Raw genomic sequence first — 22,529 nt, forward strand, 5'->3', positions numbered from 1 at the left:
CACCAACCTTGAGTAATCATTAAACCTGGTTTAGGTAGTGGGCTATATCCCTTAATTCCAGGCCCTTTAATATTTTGGGAGTACTACAGCTCCCATCCAACCCCGCCACCCGCGCAAAGAGTTAGGCCCACTTCATACACTGACTTAACATAACTTGTTGCATAGGAATTATTGTGAGTTATGTACAAAAATTTACTTGAGTGCAAAGTGGAGCAATTGCAAGAACATTCCATAGTTGCAATTGTGATGGTCTTTTTTACAGTTTTGCTTCAATAGACATTAAATTACCTCAGAAGTACAATAGACCAGAAATAACTTTCAATACATGGGATGATGAATATGCATTATAGGGGAAACTTGCTAAATCTAAATTGCTTGTTTGTTAGTAAGTGTAATTGTTTTGGAGATATCTTATGGCAGCCTGTGGCAGAGCCAGCCTTATCTAAACGATTTCACGATCTGTCCTGATGTTCCCTCACCTTCCCTTAATGTGTGGCAATTCATATTCAGCTGGAGGTTGCCATTTTTTGGCTGCTGGTGTTAAAGTACTAGGGTTGCCTCGCCATTATGGGTAGAGTAATAATCATGCAGAAAAGGGGACATTAAGATACCTTCCCCATAGGATACATACAAGGTGTGTTTATATATATAGATTATGTTATCTAGAGATTAGCTATACTAGTAATGGACTGCTTAGCTTTGTGCATATTACAATAAATGAAGTTAATTAAGTGATAATGGTTCACAACAAAAAAATGTTTAAAGCTATATAATAAGTAATGTCAGCTCTTTGCAAAGAAGTCCTATCCTTATATTCAAACAGCTCACTGTGCCTTTGTCACATAAGCAAATTATTCAGACTTTGGGTATTCTACGGCCACCCTAACTTGGAAGCTAGGAGAGATTCCTGGTTCTTTACCAGAAATTGAGCCCCTGGATACTTTGTGGCCACTGAAGCTTGGAACCTAGTAGGGACGCCTGGTTCTTCACCAACAATAGCTCTTTTTACATAGAGGTTAAGCCACTGGGGCTTGTAAAGATAAGCAAGCTTCTAAAGCATGACACAAACTTGTAAACTAAAACTCGCCAAAAGGCATCACTAAAGAGAACCTACTTGAACCTTAGGATCTGCTATTTTCCTTGTTTATATTGTTAAATTGTTACCTGTGTATGAGCATCACAGTTTGTTAATTTTGTTTCTTACCAAGATACCTTGATCACCCGAAATACAATGCAGCCCAAAGACTGCTATCATTATTTTTAAGGAGCCATTTAAGAAACCAAGGCAGAATACCCCTCCTTATCATCTAATTCCTGTACATAAAAAAAGCTATTTAGAAGTCGGCAAACAACTATGATTTGAGATGTAAGCAAATTACACAAGGTAAAAAATATCTTGGTTGTTGATCTGTAAACAAGATCCAAAGCTATATCACACACTTTTATTGCCAGCAGCAAACAGAATAATTGCCTGAAAATGTGTTTTGCATGTAGTAACGACATTGTGAAACCTACATCTTCAAATAACTATTTTATCTAACAGTGAAAACTGTATATGATATAAAATAAACCTAAGAGGAGAGACATAAAGAGTGTCTTAAAATAAAATAAAATCAAGCAATTTAAAGAGGCAGTCACATGGAAACAAATATTTCCTCTCCTTGAGCATAATATACAGGGCTGTATACAGTAATCCAGTTTACCAAAGTCCCAGCTTAATAACTCATGAAAATGTTCTTGTCACAAAGGGTTATTGGTTGAATTCTTCATGCTTGAAGAAACCACACACCAGCATTACAGACCATCACAATTTAAAGAGAAATGTTAATTCTAGCACCAGAGGACGTTCAATAGGCTCATCAAAGTAACAACATGCGGTGGAAACCACTTGGGCGAGTCCTCTTGCTACTTGGGGAGATATTATGTCCCACCTTAACCCAGGATAGTGGATCACTTCCCAAGCCTACCAAGCTCACTTTTCTCACTTTACCGCATCCAATGATAAATGGGACTAAGAAAAATATTTGTTCTAGGTTCCGTCAACCTATTGCTTTGGAATTGTAAAGTCACATGGCTAACAAAGACATCCCACTGGGATAAATGATTCTATTCAAAACATTATGGAGTCTCATTTGCATTGTCCCCCATTCATTTATATTGTAATAAAGGCTCATTATGTCTGCAATACCACAATCATTCTATAGAAAGAAAAATGCTTAGCACAAAAAGAGCCCCTATTGTATTTATATTAAATATCATTTACGATAGCACAGCTAGAGGCCCTTTTTTGCTGCCAAAATTGAAATTTAGTCGGAGATGATTCTTATAGAAATACAACAGGAATTTAAATAATATCAATGATCAATAACAAAAAAATAAATAGAAATATCCCTATGTGTTCATTTACTATATAACAGTTGGTTTTTAAGGTCAATAGTTACTTTATCAACACAACTACAGGTAATATGTAAATTATATGCAATCATTGTATACCTATGAAATATTTACTTAGGTTTATGTGAAAATTAGATCGGTCACTAAAATAATGCTTTAACAGTTTATTACCAGAATTTCAAAACAAAGCTATATATTCACAAGTGTACCCTGGCAGCACACAATATTAGGCAGGTGGTCATAATGGTATGGCTGATCAGTGTATATATATATATAAATATATATATATAGTTCTGTACATTCAAACTATGCTCCCCCCCTCAAATGTATATGTAGTATTCAAAATGTTGCTGCTCTTGACTTAACCAACATAAGGAGAGGCAATGATATATTTAGCACCTTTATTGCCATATCAGTAAAAACGACTTTGTGTTGTTTTTATGTACTTACTTGTTTTCAGCTAATTCTAAAAAGTAGTTAAAATTCTATTATTATTTTTTTGTCTAAGCGAGTTTGAGCAGAAAGGATATTGTAAGAACATGCTAAAAATAACGTTTTAGCAATCAAAAGAAAACAAAATCCTGCAAGATATTCTTATTCATCACATGGAGATGGACTCATGTATATAACTCCCTTATAAGTGATGTTCTGCCTCTGGCATTAAATCTCAAGTGATGTGCACGTGTGTTAGGAGAGTGTGTAAAATCACGGGATACACAGATTGTATCATTCTCTGTGTTAGATCCTTTCTCACAAAAGAAATGACAAAACTCATAATATCCAACACGAGTCAAAGGAAATTGCATATCACACCATGATATCTTCTCTCATTGTTATTCCGAAAATAGCTAAATAAATTACTACACATCTGTACAGCCAGGTGAGATTGGCAAAGCAGTTATACAACAAATGTTGCATGCTTATCACAATGCATGCACGCAAATACATTGATATGATGTGCGCCTCGGAGGCACACACTTAATTTAAATAGACAGCGAGAGTTGAAGAACCTATATATATACTGCATATATAATCTGCAATTAGCAAATAGTCTTATACTACGAATATACTTTTTTGATCAATATACCTCTTTTGTATACATTTGCATCTTTTCTTGAAAATTCACTTTGAATAATAATTTAGAAACTAAAAACCTTAATTGTGTTAGCTATCACAAAATGGATAAGCATGAGGGACATAGTATCAAATTATTATTATTGCTTCCTCGGGTTTTTAGGCAATAAGAGGGTCATAGCAGCTGAGGTGTCTGACAATTTAACTACAGTATTCCCAGGGTATTCCACATTGACTCTAAATGCCCCACATTGTAGGTCCACTGAATGAAATTGTGATGCCCCCAGCTGGACAGCTCATGGAAGCTCTGCACAGTTAATATGAAACTTGATAGAGTTACCATGTGACTCGCTGAAGTCTAAGAACAAAGGGATTATTCACTAAGCCAGGTATGTGCCAGCGGGTTGAAGCATTTCATCCCACTGATATCAATATCAATGCTAAACTACCATTTTCCTATAAGAGAGATGATCCCTTCTTGCTGGAGAAACTCACACGGCCGACCCTTGGGAATGTCCATCTCATGGCTTGGGTCAACTGTATTCTAGTGAATCGACTGCAAAGTCTTCTACTTATAACGGGATGTTAATAACGGGCAGGTAATCAGCGTTTCTTTAGAAACAGTCATTGGTAGTATTCAGGTTGAAAAATCATTTTTTTAATGTTTATAATTTCCGAGCCCTTTAAAGATTGGCTTCTTGGGTCAACAGAAATATAGAACACTATTTGTGATCATACTTAAGAACCTCAAAGACACATGTCTGACAGGTATAACAGTAAATGTAATCCAAATGGTCAGCCTTCATCTGGATCAATAAAATTATGAAAACCTTGGATTGGTTAATTTTGATGGACTTTTTTCCCCCTCTTTCCTATATACATTTTTCATTGGTTTTGCATATTCATTATTTTTCTTATTCTGCTGTTCTGGGCTACTCATGGACGCTGCTCCAAATCAGCAAGGCACTTATGTGCCAACATAGCCTTCAACTAAGCATAAGAAAGATTCATTTATAAAGAGTAAATAAACCAACAGGCTTTATCATCTAGGAAATATGTATTGCACTTTTTTTTTTAAATAATATCTTTAGTCGGTGGATTTTGCCTTAGATCTTCTGATTTAAAAAAGTCATGTTCAGTCTTTTTAACTAAAAACAGTTAAAAGCACATCTATGCAGAACCAAGTGCATTTCAGCATTTCTTTGAATTGAGTCAGAAACGCGTTAAGACAAAAATCCAGGGGCGACACTAAAGAATCACAGAGACTGAATCTCTCCTTAAATCCTGTCATGTCTGTTTTAATGAGGACAATTATGACATGATCAGCAAAATAAAGGTCGTACTGTTACCATAGGGAGTAAAAGGCAGCGGGACGACAGGGCTTATAACAAAGAAAGGGCAGACGGAATTCTCAGCAAGCAAAATGCCAATTAATTATCTTTTTACAACCAAGTCAATTACACTGCACTAATCAGCTGTGTAGGACATCGAGGTGCAAGTTGGGGAAAGCAACCCCAAGGATATTCACAAATAAGGAAGCAAGATGTGGAGTCGTTAATTTGGAAATATCATTTCTAATAAAGAGGGTAACAGTTATTAGCCCGTTTATAGCATAATCTATATGCTGTAATATTTCTTTTCTATTTAAGCCACCATTTTTTCTCTTCTTAATAAGACGATATGGGTCCTAAGGGTAATTCACACAAAGTAATAGATTTCTCTCGTTTAAAGGTGACCAGACACACCGCATTAGTCTTTAAAGCCAGACTCAATTAGCCAGGACGAGCCTCCTATTAAATAAAATACATATATATAGGATATAATAAAATGACTCAGGAAAATTTAAGAAGGTGTAGTCATCACCGATAATTCCATAATCATTTTAATTAATGGAGAACATAGAAATTTAGAGGTTATGAGATGGAAAGTTAAACTTTATGGCAATATATTCAGAATTTCCCCAAAAAAAGAGAGAGAAATGCAAATGAGTGGTAATCAGGCAAAGTCAGAAATTCTGTTTTAATATGAATAGCCAACTACCATAAAATTTCAGGTATAATATGCATTCATGTATAACATACATGCCTAATTTAGAGCTAAAATTGCAGGAATTCTCACACAGAACCTGTGTTATTTTTTTATAACACATACACCCAATCTATGCCCCCATTGACAGAGGGGACAGGGTTGACCAGGGTTCTACTTGCAATTTTACATGTTTCTCCTTGGGGTAGCACTTAGGGCAGTATTTATATACTGTCTGGATCCTTTCTGCGCTCATTTAATTGCCTTCCTATGCATTTCCTTTATGTAAATGCCATTTGGATATGACTGGATAGTTGACATCGAGCCTGTTGTCTGACAGATAAGTCTTGGGCTGCTTTATTACTTGGCCACTTGGCTGGGGTGAATCCTGCGGCTCTTACCTTGGCCGTGGTTAACAAACCATAGCCCATGAAAGCAGGTACAACAAAGTCTCATTTAGCCACTCCAGTCTCCCCATTTTTTTTTATCAACGAGGGTGGAGGGGGGAGCAATAAAAATGTTTAAATAGCATCTGCTTTGACACCAGACTTCTGCTATACACTGAAAATGTTTCACTATTCACTTTACAACTTACAACTTACTTATATGTTTGCTATAAGATACATAAAGCTAAGCATTTTTTCAGGAGAATTAAGTGCATGCTGGCAAAGTGGATATTGCCTTAAAATCAGTGCTGCCCCACATGATGCATCGTCATCTATTACTTTTTTTAATCTGGTCACTCTGGACAAAAGTCCATGAACAGAGAGGTCCATCACCCACACATCACCCAGAATACAAAACCCATCCTGTCTTGGCAATACAGAGTAAATATCGCCGCGGCTATATCTCAGATGCAGCAGCAGGAATGGATCCAAGCAGATGCTATCAGAAAAGTTCCCCTGTGGGACACCATGATTAAAAAGCAAACATGTTATGGCAGTTTACTGAGCATCTGGTGCTCCATTTTTAATTGAGTAATTGGATGCAATTTCTCTTTAACATGGCGAAGCACGTACTAGAGATTCAAACCTGACTTCTCTTATTAGAAACATAGAATTTGATGTTAGATACAAACTATTCGCCCCGTCTACTCTGCCCATTTTTCCTGATGGAAAGCCTCAGACCTTAATCAGTCCTTGGTTTGTCTTAGATTCAGGATAGCTTTATGCCTATTCAGGGGCATAACTAGAAACCACAGGGCCCTGGTGCGAAAATTGCCCCTGGCCCCCCAACTTCATAGCTTGTCTGTGCCTTCTTTGCCCCTTCCAACATATACTCTGGGACACATATGTAAAAACACTTACACAAATTACACACACTTACTCATACTCACTAACACACACGTACACATTCATTGTAACACACACTCCGTCTCACCAACTTACACATACATGCTCACACACTTGACCCCGATATACATCCCTGTCTCCCCATGCCGGTTTAAAATAGTTTAGAAAGGGCCCTTTCGACCTGGAGCAGTGCGGCCAAGGTCGGAAGGGCCCTATCTAAACTATTTTGAACCGCTACGAGGAGACAGGAAGAAGGGGCCGCCTAGAGGCATATGCCCTGTTGCAGCTCCAACCGATGCGATCCCTGTAGTTATGCCAGTGTGCCTATCCCATGCATATTTAAAGGTCCTCGTTGTTTTGGCCTCCACTACATCCACTGGGAGGCTGTTCCACTTATCTACCGCTCTCTCAGTAAAGTAAAGAAGATGGAATAATGTCTTGGGTGCTTGTGTTCCCTGTTGGCTCTCAAATAGTTAAAAACTATATAATAATATGTATCATTGAGTACTTAAACATTAAAATAATAAAGAACTAAAGCATAGTACCTATAACCTATAATTGTTTTTTGTACAAATGTTATTAGTGGTTTTTTGGGCAATTCTTTAATGGAATTTCCGCTGTAATATATTCATGTGTTATCTAAAAATAAATGTAAAACGCTGAAAAAGCTTACAATAATATGGCAATTTGGCAATTATCAGCACCTGCGTTATGATGCAATGGGTTGAAATTACTATGGGGCCGTGGCAGAAACCCCACTGACAACAATTAGCATAAAATGTTCTACAATTTTAAAGCTATGGGAAGGACTTATCAAAGGTTAACAGACTAAATATAACTATTGCTTTGACCACAAAATCAAATTGCTTTGTTGCTAATTCTGGGTTCTATAATTTAGCCAATAATAGAATCTGGAAGATTTCCCATCTGATGATGGGCTCGTTTGCATTCTACATTAGAAATGATTCCGCGCTAACGAAAAATTAGGCATGATTTAAGTATTACATGTCAACAAAAGCATTAATCTCATTGAAATGTAAGTACATATACAATTAATCTCAGTAGGAGCTATATTATTCATTACAATTTTGTATCTGACTTTATTCAACAATAACACAATCACTCTCGTCCGCTATGATAATATCCCCCCAAAACATAGCTATTAATAAAAAAAAAATTATATATAAAAAATAAGAATAACATCTATAGTGTAGAGTTTTAAACTTGAGTTAGGAGAAAATAGAAAACTAAAAAAAAACCTAAAAAAATGGATCTAATCGGTAACCTTTATAATAATAATAATAATACAAAAATTCTGCCAGCCATTTATTATGAATGCATTTGATGGTATACTCCAAAACTGTTAATTTGAGCATTGACCAAATGATGGCTGAGAAACCCTGCATTGTTTAGCTAGCCTGATGCTTACCAGGCATACAAACAACTTTTTTAAAGAAAGTGTTGACAAAAATAAAAATATCTGAAATAAATAATAAAAATATACAGAACATCAGACAGGAAGAGTAACCGCAAATATATTAGAAATATATTAAAAGTATACATATATATAAGTTAACATACAAAATATTTTGGTGACAGGTCTAATGGAATCTATTACATAAATGTATTTTTATTTATTTATTTAGTCAGAAAGCACTTTGGGATACTAATGTCACACCAAGAGAAGTGAGACCAACCCCTGTTGTCAAGAAAGCTCGTTCCCATCAATCATTTCATGCTGGAGGAGTCTGGAATACATTGATATTTTGTTTCTCTAGGATGTCTTTCTCTTCCCTGGTGATGCTGTAAACAAAGTCAAGTCATTCTTTTTGATTATGTTTAGTTCCGATAATGTATGTGACAAACTGTGAGAGAAGGTTATAGTAGCATCAGCAACCGCTGTGAAGCCGTTACGTAGACTCGTGGAACAATGTGAAGTTTAAGGAGATGGAAATATTTCTGCAGTGCCTGTTGGTTTTTTTTACCATACAATGTTTTCATTGTGAACATTGAAATTGGGATCTGTTCACTGGACCCTGAATTCAGCAAGGTTCACTTTCATCTTGGTATTAGACAAATTAGCCTTGTGGAATAAGTTCAACTTTGCAGGATGGATATGAGCTTATGCCATTCATGATTCAATGTCTAACATTCAAGTCTAATGAAGGTTGAGTTTCTTGTGTGTTACTGGGTTAGGCTGAAAATCCAACCTCACAGTTGAAGTGTATGAAGGCTCCAAATCATCAGAACACGGAAGACAGTAAATCTTCTGAGCAGCATTTGTTCTGACATGCTTGGGCCGAGATGGACAGGATTTTAGCTACCTAAGCAGCACTTAATTTAGCAAGCAGCACCCTTAGGGTGCAAAATAGAACAAATATATTTTTTTTAAAGTTTGAGATTAATGCACAGGATGGACAGCTGCTTAATAGTGTGTCCTACCGGTCATTCCTGCTTTGGAGCAACTAAAATCTCCCCTGACATATTAGTCAGATCTCGTCACAAGGGCAGTCCAGAACCGAAATATGAGGCAAGAAACCTGTACAAACCTAGAAGAACATTTTGTCCTTGAGGGACCTTGTCAGTAGGGTCCAGCTGGCATCCCTTTATACGCAAGAGAGCAAGGAGGGCTGCGTCTGGACTCAACTTTACACTTGGAGCAATCCCTATGAAATGCCTGAAGGGCGAAATACCATATTCAAATATGATATTAACCTCACACCTTTTGTGCATGGTATTTTGCCCTTCTGGGGTCTCTTCGGGGGTCTCTTGGGACCAACTAAGTGGAAAGGTGAGTCCAGATATGGACCATGAAGGCCAAAATGTACATAAGGGGTTGTTGGTTCCCTTGTGCAGAGGGAATTTCCCTTGTGATTTGTTTCTAGACTGCTCTTGTGTCGGACTGATATGTCAGTGGAATTTTTCCTTGGTAATTGCACAAAAGAGCTAAAATGCTCTGAGCAAGGATGCACCACAGGACAGACTATTATGTGGTTGGCTGTCCTCGGTGAGCCAATCTCAATGTATTTTTTGTATGTATAGAGGAAAGGTCTATGCAAGTTGTACATTAAGTAGCTTATTATACACTCTCAATTCCTTAACAAAGGATGGATCAATACAATATGTTGCTATATATCTCAGCATAGAAATGGTCAGGAATTTTGCCAGAAAAACAAAATTCTATTTCTAGTTTTAATGTCAAACTACAGAATAAAAGATTTAAACAAAGCTCTGCAGAATCAACCCAACAATTTTCTTTATGAAGATTTATTCAGCAGATTAGACCTTGGTAGAGAAATTCCATTATTGCCCAGTGCATACGATTTTCCTTGCGTATATTTTGCATGTGAACAAAGCAAGCCCTTTATATCATCTCATTATTTAATGCAACAAAACCACAGGGTCTTACTAAAGTAATGGTAGCCACAAGGCCAAGCCTGCCGTTGCCTTTGCACGCTAAAAGCCAATGTCTTTCCTACTGAGGTTTACTTTTTTCCCATCAATATTATTGTGCTTCTTGACAATGATTTCAAAGCTATGACTCAGTTTAGAAGAAGTAGGTGGCACTCCATGTTAGTCAGACACAATGTCTGGTGTGGGGGAGGCATAGCAAATGAGAAAGAGAATACAATTAGAAAAAAAAAAATAGACATGATTAATATCTTTGCGGCAAACAATGCGCCCACTACGACGGCATAGTCATATTTGACTTCTGTATGAATTCATTTTGTTACAAAGATGAACATACGGGTATAGCTCAACAGTGGATACAAATAAATATATTAAAAAAATTGAATAATTAAGCATAATAAGTTATTCTGCATCATAGTAGCTTCTTGAATGATCGACTCAGAAAGGACATTCCATTTGTTGCTATGGTGATAAGACCCCTTTTTAAACTTTGCACCAGAATTGCTTTTTATACATTTTTACTTCTGTGTACTTTGGATTTTTTACACATTTGAAATTATGCACTGTATATAATTTGATGAAATTCCTTCACTAACGGAAGTAAGGTATTCAAGCGGTGATCAGCACCCATGACAAAAGACTGCTAATTAATTCAGAATTCCAGGGCCACAGTCAGCAGGCACATTATTGCAACCGTGTAACAATTATGACACAAGAGCTTCCATTGCCGAGGGGCAGTAGACTGTTTTTTATGGATGATCTGAGTGTGAATTACTAGTAATATCCAGTGTTTTTTTTCAGATAGACACAAGTGACAGATAAACATAGGATCTAATTACAATGTTACATTGAAACAAAATTAAGAAGTCCTGTTCTGTTGGGGAGAAGAGCCGGTATCAGTATGGAATTTAACCCCAAAGCCCATTAGGCAACTGTCTGAAAAACATTTTCATGGCGTTTGCAAAAGTCAGATGGATCACTCACCCATAATACCTACAATCCTAATAACTTCCTAGGTTAAGGCCCATCTGTAGAGTTAGACAAGTTGGAATCTGTCATAGTTGGGCAAATCTAACTGGAAAACCTGAGATTTGTTGGCCATTTATCTTGTGGAGATAATCTCAACATGATGCAATTTTAAAAAAGCCCCTCGTGATTCACCCTGTGATTCACTCGCCTGCAAACTCCCACTTTAATGAATAAACGTATTTCTATATATATAATGCATATTATTGAATAGCTTCATCCATGGTTTTTGGATTATTCTATCCTAAACTTATCATATCATATCATATTCTATTATTTTATATCATCTTCTTGTAGCAGAGCTCAGCATATTAAAGTGTATTGTGAGAAATATCCGCTGTACAATGTGGAAACAAAGTATATTGCTAAGGAAGTAAATCCTATAGACAAATGTATGCACTAAAGCCTAATCTCTGTAATTACTTTGCAATTACAGCACATACTACAGTATGTCGTTAACCCAAGTTACTGTAATCAAAACAATCTTCAAAGTTTTAATTAGCATTGAAGATGTATACTAGAAAGCCACAAAGATGTTCCAATATGCACCTTTACATACGGTTTAGCTTGCATCAAGTTAACATTTATTTTAGTGGCGTCCTTTTCTGTTTTCCATGTTGGAATTCGGAGCACCTGTCCGTGTTGTAATGTCACAACAGCTAAAATTCACATAACCAAAGCAGGGGACTCTAGGATTATGATGTTAGAGGAAGAATACCAAAAAGCCACAAGTGGCCACTGAGCAGAGACTTACTGTAGCCACTTACTTCTGCAAGCAAGTTGTTTGCAGGGTCATCTAAAAATATGTGGTCAAGACTCCAAAGTCCAAGCCAAACTAAACCTCAATCAATGGACAAACGAGGAGGTATAGAGGGGAAAGAAAGTTGATTGAGGAAAACTATGTTGTGTTCATGACTACACATATTGGGATGTATGTATTTTCTAACAAAGAACAAGGATGTACCCCAAGAGTACCAAACACGACTGGATTTTCATGATAACTATGTAAAAGTTCAGTGGTGAGCTGAAAAATCTAAATAATTGGGTTTGCTGGTTTGTGGACAGAGATTGTGTATCCTTTCATAGTCAATATTCTTTATATTTTTCCATGTTGTGTATTGTTTGACTATGGCTTTAAACTATAAGCTAAAATGATAATGTCATGACCTGTTCTTTTCATTATCAAATTATAGGAAATCATTTATTTCTATAAACTTGCATGCCCACAGTCAATCTATTACATCAGTGCTTTACAAAATATAGCCTTTGACTTTGATTTGGCTGCCACGGCGTGCACCAAATCATTTTCCGTGATCACAATTCTAAGGCGCCAACATGCATTTTTCACATCAATCATAAGAATAAGTAATATGTACAGATCAAAACGCTGGGGTTTTGGGTTGTTCACATAGAAGGGAAAATCGGTCCACTTATTGCTTGGGGTTGAAAATGTGCCGATTGGCAGAAGATAGTTGGAGCAACTTTACAATTAGCAATGTGTGTTTTCAAATAAAAGTTTTATGTAAGTGGATGGTTCTGGTTTTCGAGACCTAGCTTGAGCCCCATGTTGAGACTGCAGATCTCACTTAACATGCTAATTTTGAATCTGCAAAAGGGAACTCCCAGAATAGTCTTGAGAAACCCGTTCCCTGTTTCAGATGACATCACCAGACTCATCTTCAAAGTAACAAGTAATTGTAACTGTCGGAAAGGACCTTGTGTGGTATTAATAGACTGATTTAATGTACTTGACCTTAAATATATCTGCTACTGGTCATAAATCAGAAGCCTTCTCTATCTCAAACAAGTAAAAATGAGACAAGGGACACACTGGAAATGCAGGAGAATGCATGGGTCAGCTCTGTCTGAATTCCCTGGTGCAGCTTCATAAAGATAAAAGAGATTATTTTTGTTTGCTGAAAAGACACTACTGCCATTTACAAAACCAAGTGATAAAAATGTCGCTATGTTTAAACTATTACTGACCATGTGCTTTTTCATGCACTACAACACGGAATGCCATGCAAACATTTCACATATTTTATTCTTTTTTTAGACTAACATAAGCCTTCTATAGATTAAGAATTTTGATTAGTAAAATAACTATTAAGTGCAGTACCTTAATCGGGTAAAGTCATAAACAATGTTAAACAAAAGAAAAGAACAAATTAGAAGACTGGGCTAAGACCGGTATATTCTTGATGAATGTACAGCGACAGATATTGCTAATAAAATGCTGGGATGTGGTCCGGTGCTGACAAACTGGCTAAAGGTACTGCGTTTATTTGGAAAATCCCCATTTAACAACTATGCATTATCACATAAATTATTAGTGATGAAGGGCTGGTTTATTTTTCATCCATTTTTATTATAGGAAAATACTACCTAATCGGGCAAGGAGGGCAAAAACAGAGACCACCAATTGCTTTGGACAAAGTCTCACCCAGATGAAGGAATCTTGAAACTCTTGAGTTTGAAAAGGAACAAGGCTTATTGTCTAACTTTTGCCTGACCTATCTATTGTCGCTGGATATTTGTCCATTTACGAGCTGTTGTATTGCTGGTTGGTCTAAGTATCCTACTCTTTTGATTATAGGCGTCCCATCTTCAAATTCAATGACATTTCAAACAAAAGATAATTTTACACTCAAAATGCTTATAACAATCATAGACATATCTTCATCAGGGGCGGGCTGGGCCGGGGGGCAGGGGGTAATTGCCCCCCAGGCCGCCCGATATATCATCTAAACGGCCGCTGGGTGCTGATGCCGCCGGCCGGCGCTACTTTAATACTTTTTTTTTAAAATTTAATATGGCAAGCCGGATCGGCTATTAAATGAAAAAAAAATAGTATTAAAGCAGCGCCGGCCGGCGGCATCAGCACGCAGCGGCCGTATGCCATGGCCGCCAAGTGATGGGAGCAGCGTGAGGGGTGAAAGCTCCGCCCCCTCGCACTCACCTTTCACCCCTCACGCTGCTCCCATCACTATGCGGCCATCAGATTGTTGGAAATATAATCTAAATGGCCGCTGGGTCCTGATGCTGCCGGCCGGCGCTACTTTAATACTTTATTTATTTTTAATATGGCAAGCCGATCCGGCATATTAAATAAATAAAAAAAAGGATCAAAGTAGCTCCGGCCGGTGGCATCAGCACCCAGCGGCCGTTTAGATAAGTTTTCCAGCAGTCTGATGGCCGCATAGTGATGGGAGCAGCGTGAGGGGTGAAAGGTGAGTGCGAGGGGGCGGAGCCACTTCACTTGACTTGCCCCCCAGGCCTTAGGCTGCCAGCCCTCCCCTGATCTTCATCTTTGCTACTCTTCTGTTATTTTTATCATTCCCCTACCAATGTCTCCCTTTAGCATTAACATATTTCTATTCATATTGTCTACTTCCATCCCTTTATCCTTTTTAAATGCTTCACCATAATGCCTCCCTTTATCGCTCTATCCTTTCCAGTATATAAAGTTCTCCCTTCTGCCTGTCCCCGTCCTACTCCATGATGCCCCTTTTTATCACATGTCCCTCATATTTAACCATCTCCTTCTTCTCATTATTCTTTTCATGATGGTGAGCAGTTTATTTTGTTTTCTTTCAGGAAAAGAACTATTAAGGGCAGCAGAGGTATCTCCTTCCAACTGCTACTCCTGTTAGCGGAAAATACAATTTTGCCATCTTATTCAAGTGGTACACCCATGGTGTAGTAAAAAAGGTCCAACCTACAATCACAACAATAATATATCATAGTATCTTGTATCATACATATCTAGTAAAGGCTGTGCTGATAGTTGATTGTTTTTTCAGTGATAGCAGTTTGTGTTATAGACGAAAATGGACAGACGCTGTCCGTACCCATAGCCACACTGCTAAATGTACATTTTTTACAACAAACTGGGAATCTTTTTTTTTTTTTACTGGACTTGATGTCTTTGAATTTGACATACTGGAAATACTGAATGTGACCAATCAGGCAATTTTGTTAAGGACATCATGCAATGCTTTCGGAGTTTCTCTTATTTTATATGTCATTTATTTTTCTTAATTTTGTTGCATGTTCACATTTACTCAAGTGCCTTATTTTTCTTATGTTTTTCTTTTGTTTATCATAGTCAGAGGCGTATATAGGGTATGGCAGCCATGGCAAGTGCCATGGGCGCCATCTCAGGGGGGGCGCCGGTGAGCGGCTTTTAAATGCCGCTCACCGGCATTTTTTATTTTTTTTTGATGCGGAGGAGAGAGAGGGGCGTCAAGCAACCGCTCGGCGCCCCTCATTCTCCTCCACGAGCCCTCTACCCCCATCCCGGTGGCGGCATTTCATGCAGAGCGCCGCAATATGCCGGCATATTGCGGCGCTCTGCATGAAATGCCGGCACCAGCGAGCGGCTTTTAAACACTGATGCGGAGGAGATAGAGGGGCGCCGAGCGGTTGCTAGGCGCCCCTCTATCTCCTCCGCATCAGTGTTTAAAAGCCGCTCGCTGGTGCCCGCTGCTTCACTGCTGGGCGCCGAAATATGACGTCATATTACGGCGCTCAGCAGTGAAGCAGCGGGCACCAGCGAGCGGTGCAGGAAGACAGCAACATCGTGCTCCCGTCGCTGGACTTCAAGGTGAGAGGGGGGGGTTAAAAAGTGGTAAGGGAGGGAGGGGGTTAAAAAGTGGTAAGGGAGGGAGGGGGTTAAAAAGTGGTAAGGGAGGGAGGGAGGGGGTTAAAAAGTGGTAAGGGAGGGGGTTAAAAAGTGGTAAGGGAGGGAGGGAGGGAGGGGGTTAAAAAGTGGTAAGGGAGGGAGGGAGGGAGGGGGTTAAAAAGTGGTAAGGGAGGGAGGGAGGGAGGGGGTTAAAAAGTGGGGAGGGAGGGAGGGAGGGAGGGGGTTAAAAAGTGGGGAGGGAGGGAGGGAGGGGGTTAAAAAGTGGTAAGGGAGGGAGGGAGTTAAAAAGTGGTGAGGGAGGGAGGGAGTTAAAAAGTGATGAGGGAGGGGGGTAGATATAAGTAAAGAGTGTGCATTAATGTGTGGATGCATTGAGTGAATGAGAGAGCATGAGTTAATGTGTGGATGAGTTGTCTGAATGAGGGCAAGCATGAGTTAATGTGTGGATGAATTGTCTGAATGAGGGAGAGCATGAGTTAATGTGTGGATGAGTTGTCTGAATTAAAGTGTGAATTAGTGAGTGACTGTAAAAGTGTTTGTGTGTATCATAGATGTATAATTGTGGAAGGGCAAAGATGGCACTAGCAGGAGGTTTGAGCCTTGGGGACCGAGATGGCACAGGCAGGGTGTATATGGGACTAAGATGGCACTGGCCGGACTGTTTGGGGACAAAGTTGACTTGTGGTGGGCTATTTGGGGACAAAGATGGCAAATCTTATGTGTGTAATCTGGGTGCTGGTCAGGTTCTATGTCGGCAGTGTGGACGCCAGGGCTGGCTTTGCGGTGTGCAACCTGTGATCTATCCCTGTAATTTAGGGGGTTTTAAATATACCTTTAATGCTGTGTTTTTATGTGAATTCCAATTGATCTTTACCTGCAAAGCTGGGTTTTTGTGTTATGCTGTAGATCCATATCTGCTATGCTATGTTTCCATACATTATTTATGTGTACCTGCAAATACAGGGTTAATATGTCTTATTCAGTTGATCTATACCTGCGATGCTACGTTTCATATATTATTATTGTATACCTGCAAATACAGGACTTGTATGTCTGATTCTGTTTATTTGATATATACCTTCAGTGCTGAGATCACAAGTGAATTTCAATTGATCTGGGTTTGCGTGCTGATCTATACCCGCTATCGGCAGCAGGGACTAATATATAATATATATATATATATATATATATATAATTATATATTGGACAGGGGCGCAATTTCAGTGCTTGCCATAGGCGCTATTTTCAGTAGATACGCCTCTGATCATAGTCCTTATTTTTATGCAATTTTAACAGAATTTTCAGTGTGATTTGATTACTTGTTTTGAAGTACTCATCTGTCACTTTGACTACAAATATATTAATATGTTTATATGTTAAAGATGGCGAGGCTTGATAAAAATTACTCCACGTTCCCCTCAGTTGTAGCTCGTTTCTTAATCATCTGCCGTCTCTCTTTTTTTTTTTCCTCGTTAAAGTTTTTATTATTTTCCCTCCAGATGCTCCACTGCAGAGTTAATCTCAAATACACCGGCTAATATTAAAATCGTTTGGTCTGTGCAATTAAAATGCCCGCACCACCTTCCAAGAAACAAATATATTTGTTTTCAATTCCGTCTGATAATATTTTATTCATATTATACCTCTGTTATGTGTTGCCAGCAAAACACCCAAGAGATACAAACTATTATTCATGCTATAGGAGTTCAAGGAATAATATACCTAAGGGAAGATGCCTTATGAATCATATTGAAATCTGGTAAATAAATAAAATGCATTAGAATTTCACTGAAATGCGTTTCGACAACCTTGCTGGGATCTTGTTTTGCCATGTCTTGTTTTTGAGGGAGGGAGTGGACATGTGTGTTATCTCATAAATCCCAGTGATTTGTTCTAGACAGACATCCGGCTTTGTCCTCTGCAGAGGAAGCACATGGTACTAGATTGAGGGGGCTGTGTTGATCTTAGTTGCGCTGATGGGAGGACCTCAGATAAATATGTTGTTGTAATTTTGAAGCCAAAGTTGTGCACCTAGGTTTTGGTAGAAACCAAAAGCTTGAGACAATCAAACATACGCATATCTGGGTTCCAAGTATGGCAGCTGATCCATGAGCCTCTGGGGAAACCTTGACTTCAACGCAAGGGGACTGGCTGTTAGCACTGTCCACTCCCAACAAGGTTTCCTCCCTGCCAACACCTAGTTTTGGTTGGTTTTATGGAACAATTATTTACCTGTCATTCCAACATTAAATACCACCCACTGTCAACCATGCCTCCTCGCCATATGGCAAGGAGGATTCTTGGAGGGCACAACCAAAGTTTTTATACAGTATATTCATTTGGATATAATTATTTTTGCCATGAATTAAAAATAAATGCTGATGTTTTTGGAACATACCCCAGTACAGAGGGCTAACAAAGTAAGGAGGGCTAACAATCTGGAGGAGATGGGGCATAGGTGAACACTCAAAGTATGAGGAGGCATGATCAAACCCTAATGCTATAGCTATGTGCTATGTGTCAGCTAGATGTATAGGTTTGGTAGAAGACAAGGTTTGTTGAATCAGTATATGTTATGGACTTCATAGGAAATATGACTTGGTGGAAAAATGGTCAGTGACCTGCAGCTGTAACATCAATGTAATCAACAAAATGTTTTTTTCCTCGCAAAATGTATAGTCTTCTCCTAAAGGAGAGTTCTATGTTTACTCACCATCTAGGGTTTTCTGGTCATCCCCTGCTCTCCATGCACCATCATCTCCATTTTCAAGGTCACTCTTGACTGAGTGCAGTGGCATGTTTGAAGATTCACATCCCGACTGGTTATCAGAGAGAAGATTTTCTTTTTGTTCCTGACCCTCTATTGAATTATTTGTCAAAGGATAGTTAATACACTCATAGCCACTGCAAAAAAAAGGTTTGCAATCAGTAAAGTTTGTTCTAAAAAAATGAAATAAAACTAAGTACTGCTGAAGGACACATAAACAAAATATGCAACAAACATATTGAAACTTACCAAAAAATACAAGAATGTCCAATTGATTACTTTTTTAAATAATGAACTAAAACCTTGAGCTCAGAAAGCTTTAGAACTCAAGATGGTGTTCTTTTTCTCTGTCCTAGTTACTATGCTTTCATGATGTTCTTCATTGTACAGGTTCATTATTTGATTAATGGATACAACTTAAATGTTAAAAAATACAGCAATTTAAAATTTCTATACAATGTCAAATGTTACCTTTTAAGATCACTATAGACATACAATTTTTTTTCATGAAAACAATGTCTTTTACATTGCTTCACATTATAACACTTACAATGGACTCTGAAACCGCTTCTCTTCAAAGCCTTCTATTACTTCTAAAAAGCTCATGCTCTGGTTTTTGACAGGTTCAGTGTATTTTATCCCAGCGCTGATTCTTAAAACACGTCCATTTTCATCTTTTAACAACAACAAAAAAAAAAATCACATATAGAAGAAAAGAGAGTTGAGTGGAAATGGTAACATTTACAGCTTTAGATATCACAAAATGAATTTATAAAACCTAGCAAAAGTTTGCAGTTTTTGTTTGTCAGTCAGAAGGGGTGATACAGAAGACAGAAGTCTTGTTAACTCCATTAACTAAAGAATGCATCTACTGTATTTGCGAGCAGTAGAACGGACTGGTGTCCACGCACATTGGACTTTAACACAAATATAAGCTTGTTAGTTATAGAGTGCTCTTATCATCTATATGTCTTCTGGGAGAACTAGTACATAGGTTCACCTAGTCGTCTAAAATGTATAAACTTCACTTTTGATATCACATACTGCCTTATGGTTACTCTAAGAGTTCTTTCATTCCATACTGTGCTTGTCCAGACTCTCTTTGCTGGAAGCCAGTTAACCGTATGTCTCTTTGTCCTATATGTACAATTTCTTTTATCATGAAGAATACCTTATAATGGCTGCATAAACCTAACTGAAGAATTTGTATTTTTGATGTTATATGAGAACGTGCAATACAATCTATAGTATTGTGAAACAATATTGTAGTATTGCTTTGAGTTCCCAATCCCTCTATACAAACTGCGTAGGTTTAGAAGCAAGTACCGTATTTTTCGCTCCATAAAACGCAGTTTTTTTCCTCCCAAAGTAGGATGAAAAATCAGCCGCGTCTTATGGAGCGAAGATGCAGGCAGGGAGGGGGGGGGGGCAACGATATACCGTATTGGCTCGAATATAGGCCGCACTTTTCCCCCCCACTTTAAGACTTTAAAGTGGGGGTGCGGCCTATATTCGGGGTCTAGTGCCCGACGCCCGGGACATGCAGTCCCGGGCGCCGGGCAGACAGCGGGGTTAGGATACAGATCCCCCGCAGCGGTGCAGGGGACCTGCATCCTACTCCCCGATACGGTCAGACAGCCTCCCCTGCCAGCACTTCCCACGGGGGGGGGTGCCGGCACGGGAGGTTGTCTAAGCGCATCGTGCGGATGCGTTTTACCTCTGCACCCCCCGCGGACTTACCGGAGCAGACTCCCGGGTGTCTTGCGGGGTCAGCGGGGGACGTCTACGCAATGCAACTTCCGGTGCCGGATGTGCCGCACCGGAAGTTGTATTGCGTAGATGTCCCCCGCCGGCCCCGCAAGACACCCGGGAGTCTGCTCCGGTAAGTTGGGGAGGGGGGGGGCAGAGGGGGACAGTGGCAGCATATCTCGGGGAGGGAGGACAGTGGTAGCATATCTCGGGGAGGGAGGACAGTGGCAGCGTATCTCGGGGAGGGAGGACAGTGGTAGCATATCTCGGGGAGGGAGGACAGTGGCAGCGTATCTCGGGGAGGGAGGACAGTGGCAGCGTATCTCGGGGAGGGAGGACAGTGGCAGCATATCTCGGGGAGGGAGGACAGTGGCAGCGTATCTCGGGGAGGGAGGACAGTGGTAGCATATCTCGGGGGGCGGGGGGGGCAGAGTGGCAGTATGTTTTTTGGTGCTTTTTTAAAGAAAAAAACTTTTTCTTTAAAAAAGCACCAAACTTTTAGGGTGCGGCCTATATACGGGGGCGGCCTATATCCGAGCCAATACGGTACTCACCAAAAGTGTCCCGGACAGTCTCTGTCTCGCTTCGCCGTCCAGGGGAGGTCTTCATCTGGAGACCGCCGCCTCTGTCGCCGCCTCTCCTCTTCTCTGGTCCGTTGCGACGGCTAAGGGCGGACTGGATGGAGAGGACGGGGGGATTTGACGCAAGCGCCGTGTCACGTATGGCGCCGGCGCATGCGCAGTACGGCGCTTGTAGTCCAACTATACTTCCCATCATGTCTGACCAGCTTTTTTCTGTGCAGGCATGACGGGAGGATGATGTCCTTTTTTTATAGCCCATTTTTTAGCTCAAAATATTTTTTCATTTTTTTTCTCCTCTAAAATCTAGGTGCGTCTTATCAGCAGGTGCGTCTTATAGAGCGAAAAATACGGTACTTTATTAACAATTCCTGTTCTAGTTTCCATTGCCTAGAAGAAAACCACTGTTCATTCTGAATATAAATATACAATATTCCATTGCTTCTAATGTACTAATTAAAGTCTATCTCTTTAATCGACAGTTGAGCCGGTCCTGTTTTCCAGTGGCTGTCCCGTGTGATAGAACAATAATAATAATAATTATTATTATTATTACATCAATAACATTTTTTTAAATGGATATCTCATACAAGGTGAAGTATAACTGAATAAGCACAATATAAGTGATCTAGATAACATTCTAAGAGAATTATATTGTAGCTCATGCAGTCTTTTCCTTTAAATGGGAAGCATATCCCACCTATGACTACAGTTACACAAAAAATGATATTAGTTACTTTATAAAGAAAAATAATGGGTCTTTTTGGACAGTATCAGCTTTTGGAAAAATACAGTTTTTTAATATTTCATTTATTACATGGCCCATATCTGCGTGATAATGATTTCCATCTCCAGGGAGGTGGTTTATTTAACAAAAAAAATTTAAGATGAAGTTTTCTACGGCAATTTTTCTTCTTTTTGACAAATTAAAAACAAATGTGTGGGCTATTTCTGGTTGAGAAGCCTCGTCTCCTGCTTTGTCCAAACACCGACCGTGTCTCAGCATTTAGTCCAAAATAACTCGAGAAGATAAATTCTGGCTCTACGTCAGAGCTATATATTTCAAACACAGTGGCCCTATTAATAGATGGATTCCGGTCATCTGTAAGAAGTTACCGTAGTAAAAATGTGTTTATCTAGTCTAAGAAGTAGGCAGACGTCTTGGTGTAACATTTGTACCATTTGCTAGGGTAAAAACAGGTGCAGATATTACATAAACTGATATCACACGTCTCTAAAAAGTACAAACTGAGATTGCATTTGTGAGTTTATACAGAATATAAAAAGTGCTAAGTTACATTTTATAGCATATAAAACAAAATAGAAAAAAATCTGAAAAGTTTATTAAGATGAGAGGTTTTTGTATTCTTAAAGGGGCACCTTAATGCATAGGATAGCTGAGAGGTCCCTTTACATTTTTTTGTGGCCCCCATAGGAAATGCATGGGGGGGATTCTGGAGACTATCATGTGCATTTGACAAGTTGCCTAACCAGGGAAGAATACATAACCGGTATGGGAAGTCTTAAGATGCGGTTTCTATTGTTTGGGGGGATTTCATGAGATTAAA

General features: G+C 39.0%; 1 protein-coding gene across 1 annotated transcript in view; it reads right to left on the reverse strand.

Moving 5' to 3' along the window:
• Positions 1-22,529, reverse strand: part of MORN1 (MORN repeat containing 1) — an 87,144-nt gene that overhangs the window by 34,817 nt on the left and 29,798 nt on the right. Inside the window, exons 9-10 of the mRNA XM_089487821.1 lie at positions 19,185-19,308; positions 18,581-18,771 (exon numbers count right to left, since the gene is read on the reverse strand). Coding sequence (XP_089343947.1) covers positions 18,581-18,771; positions 19,185-19,308 — 315 coding nt within the window. The remainder of the gene's footprint in view (positions 1-18,580; positions 18,772-19,184; positions 19,309-22,529) is intronic.

Source organism: Sceloporus occidentalis, unplaced genomic scaffold (assembly GCF_023333645.1).
Source record: "Sceloporus occidentalis isolate IW3139 unplaced genomic scaffold, rSceOcc1.0.p SCAF_35, whole genome shotgun sequence".
Classification (NCBI taxonomy): Eukaryota; Metazoa; Chordata; class Lepidosauria; order Squamata; family Phrynosomatidae; genus Sceloporus; species Sceloporus occidentalis.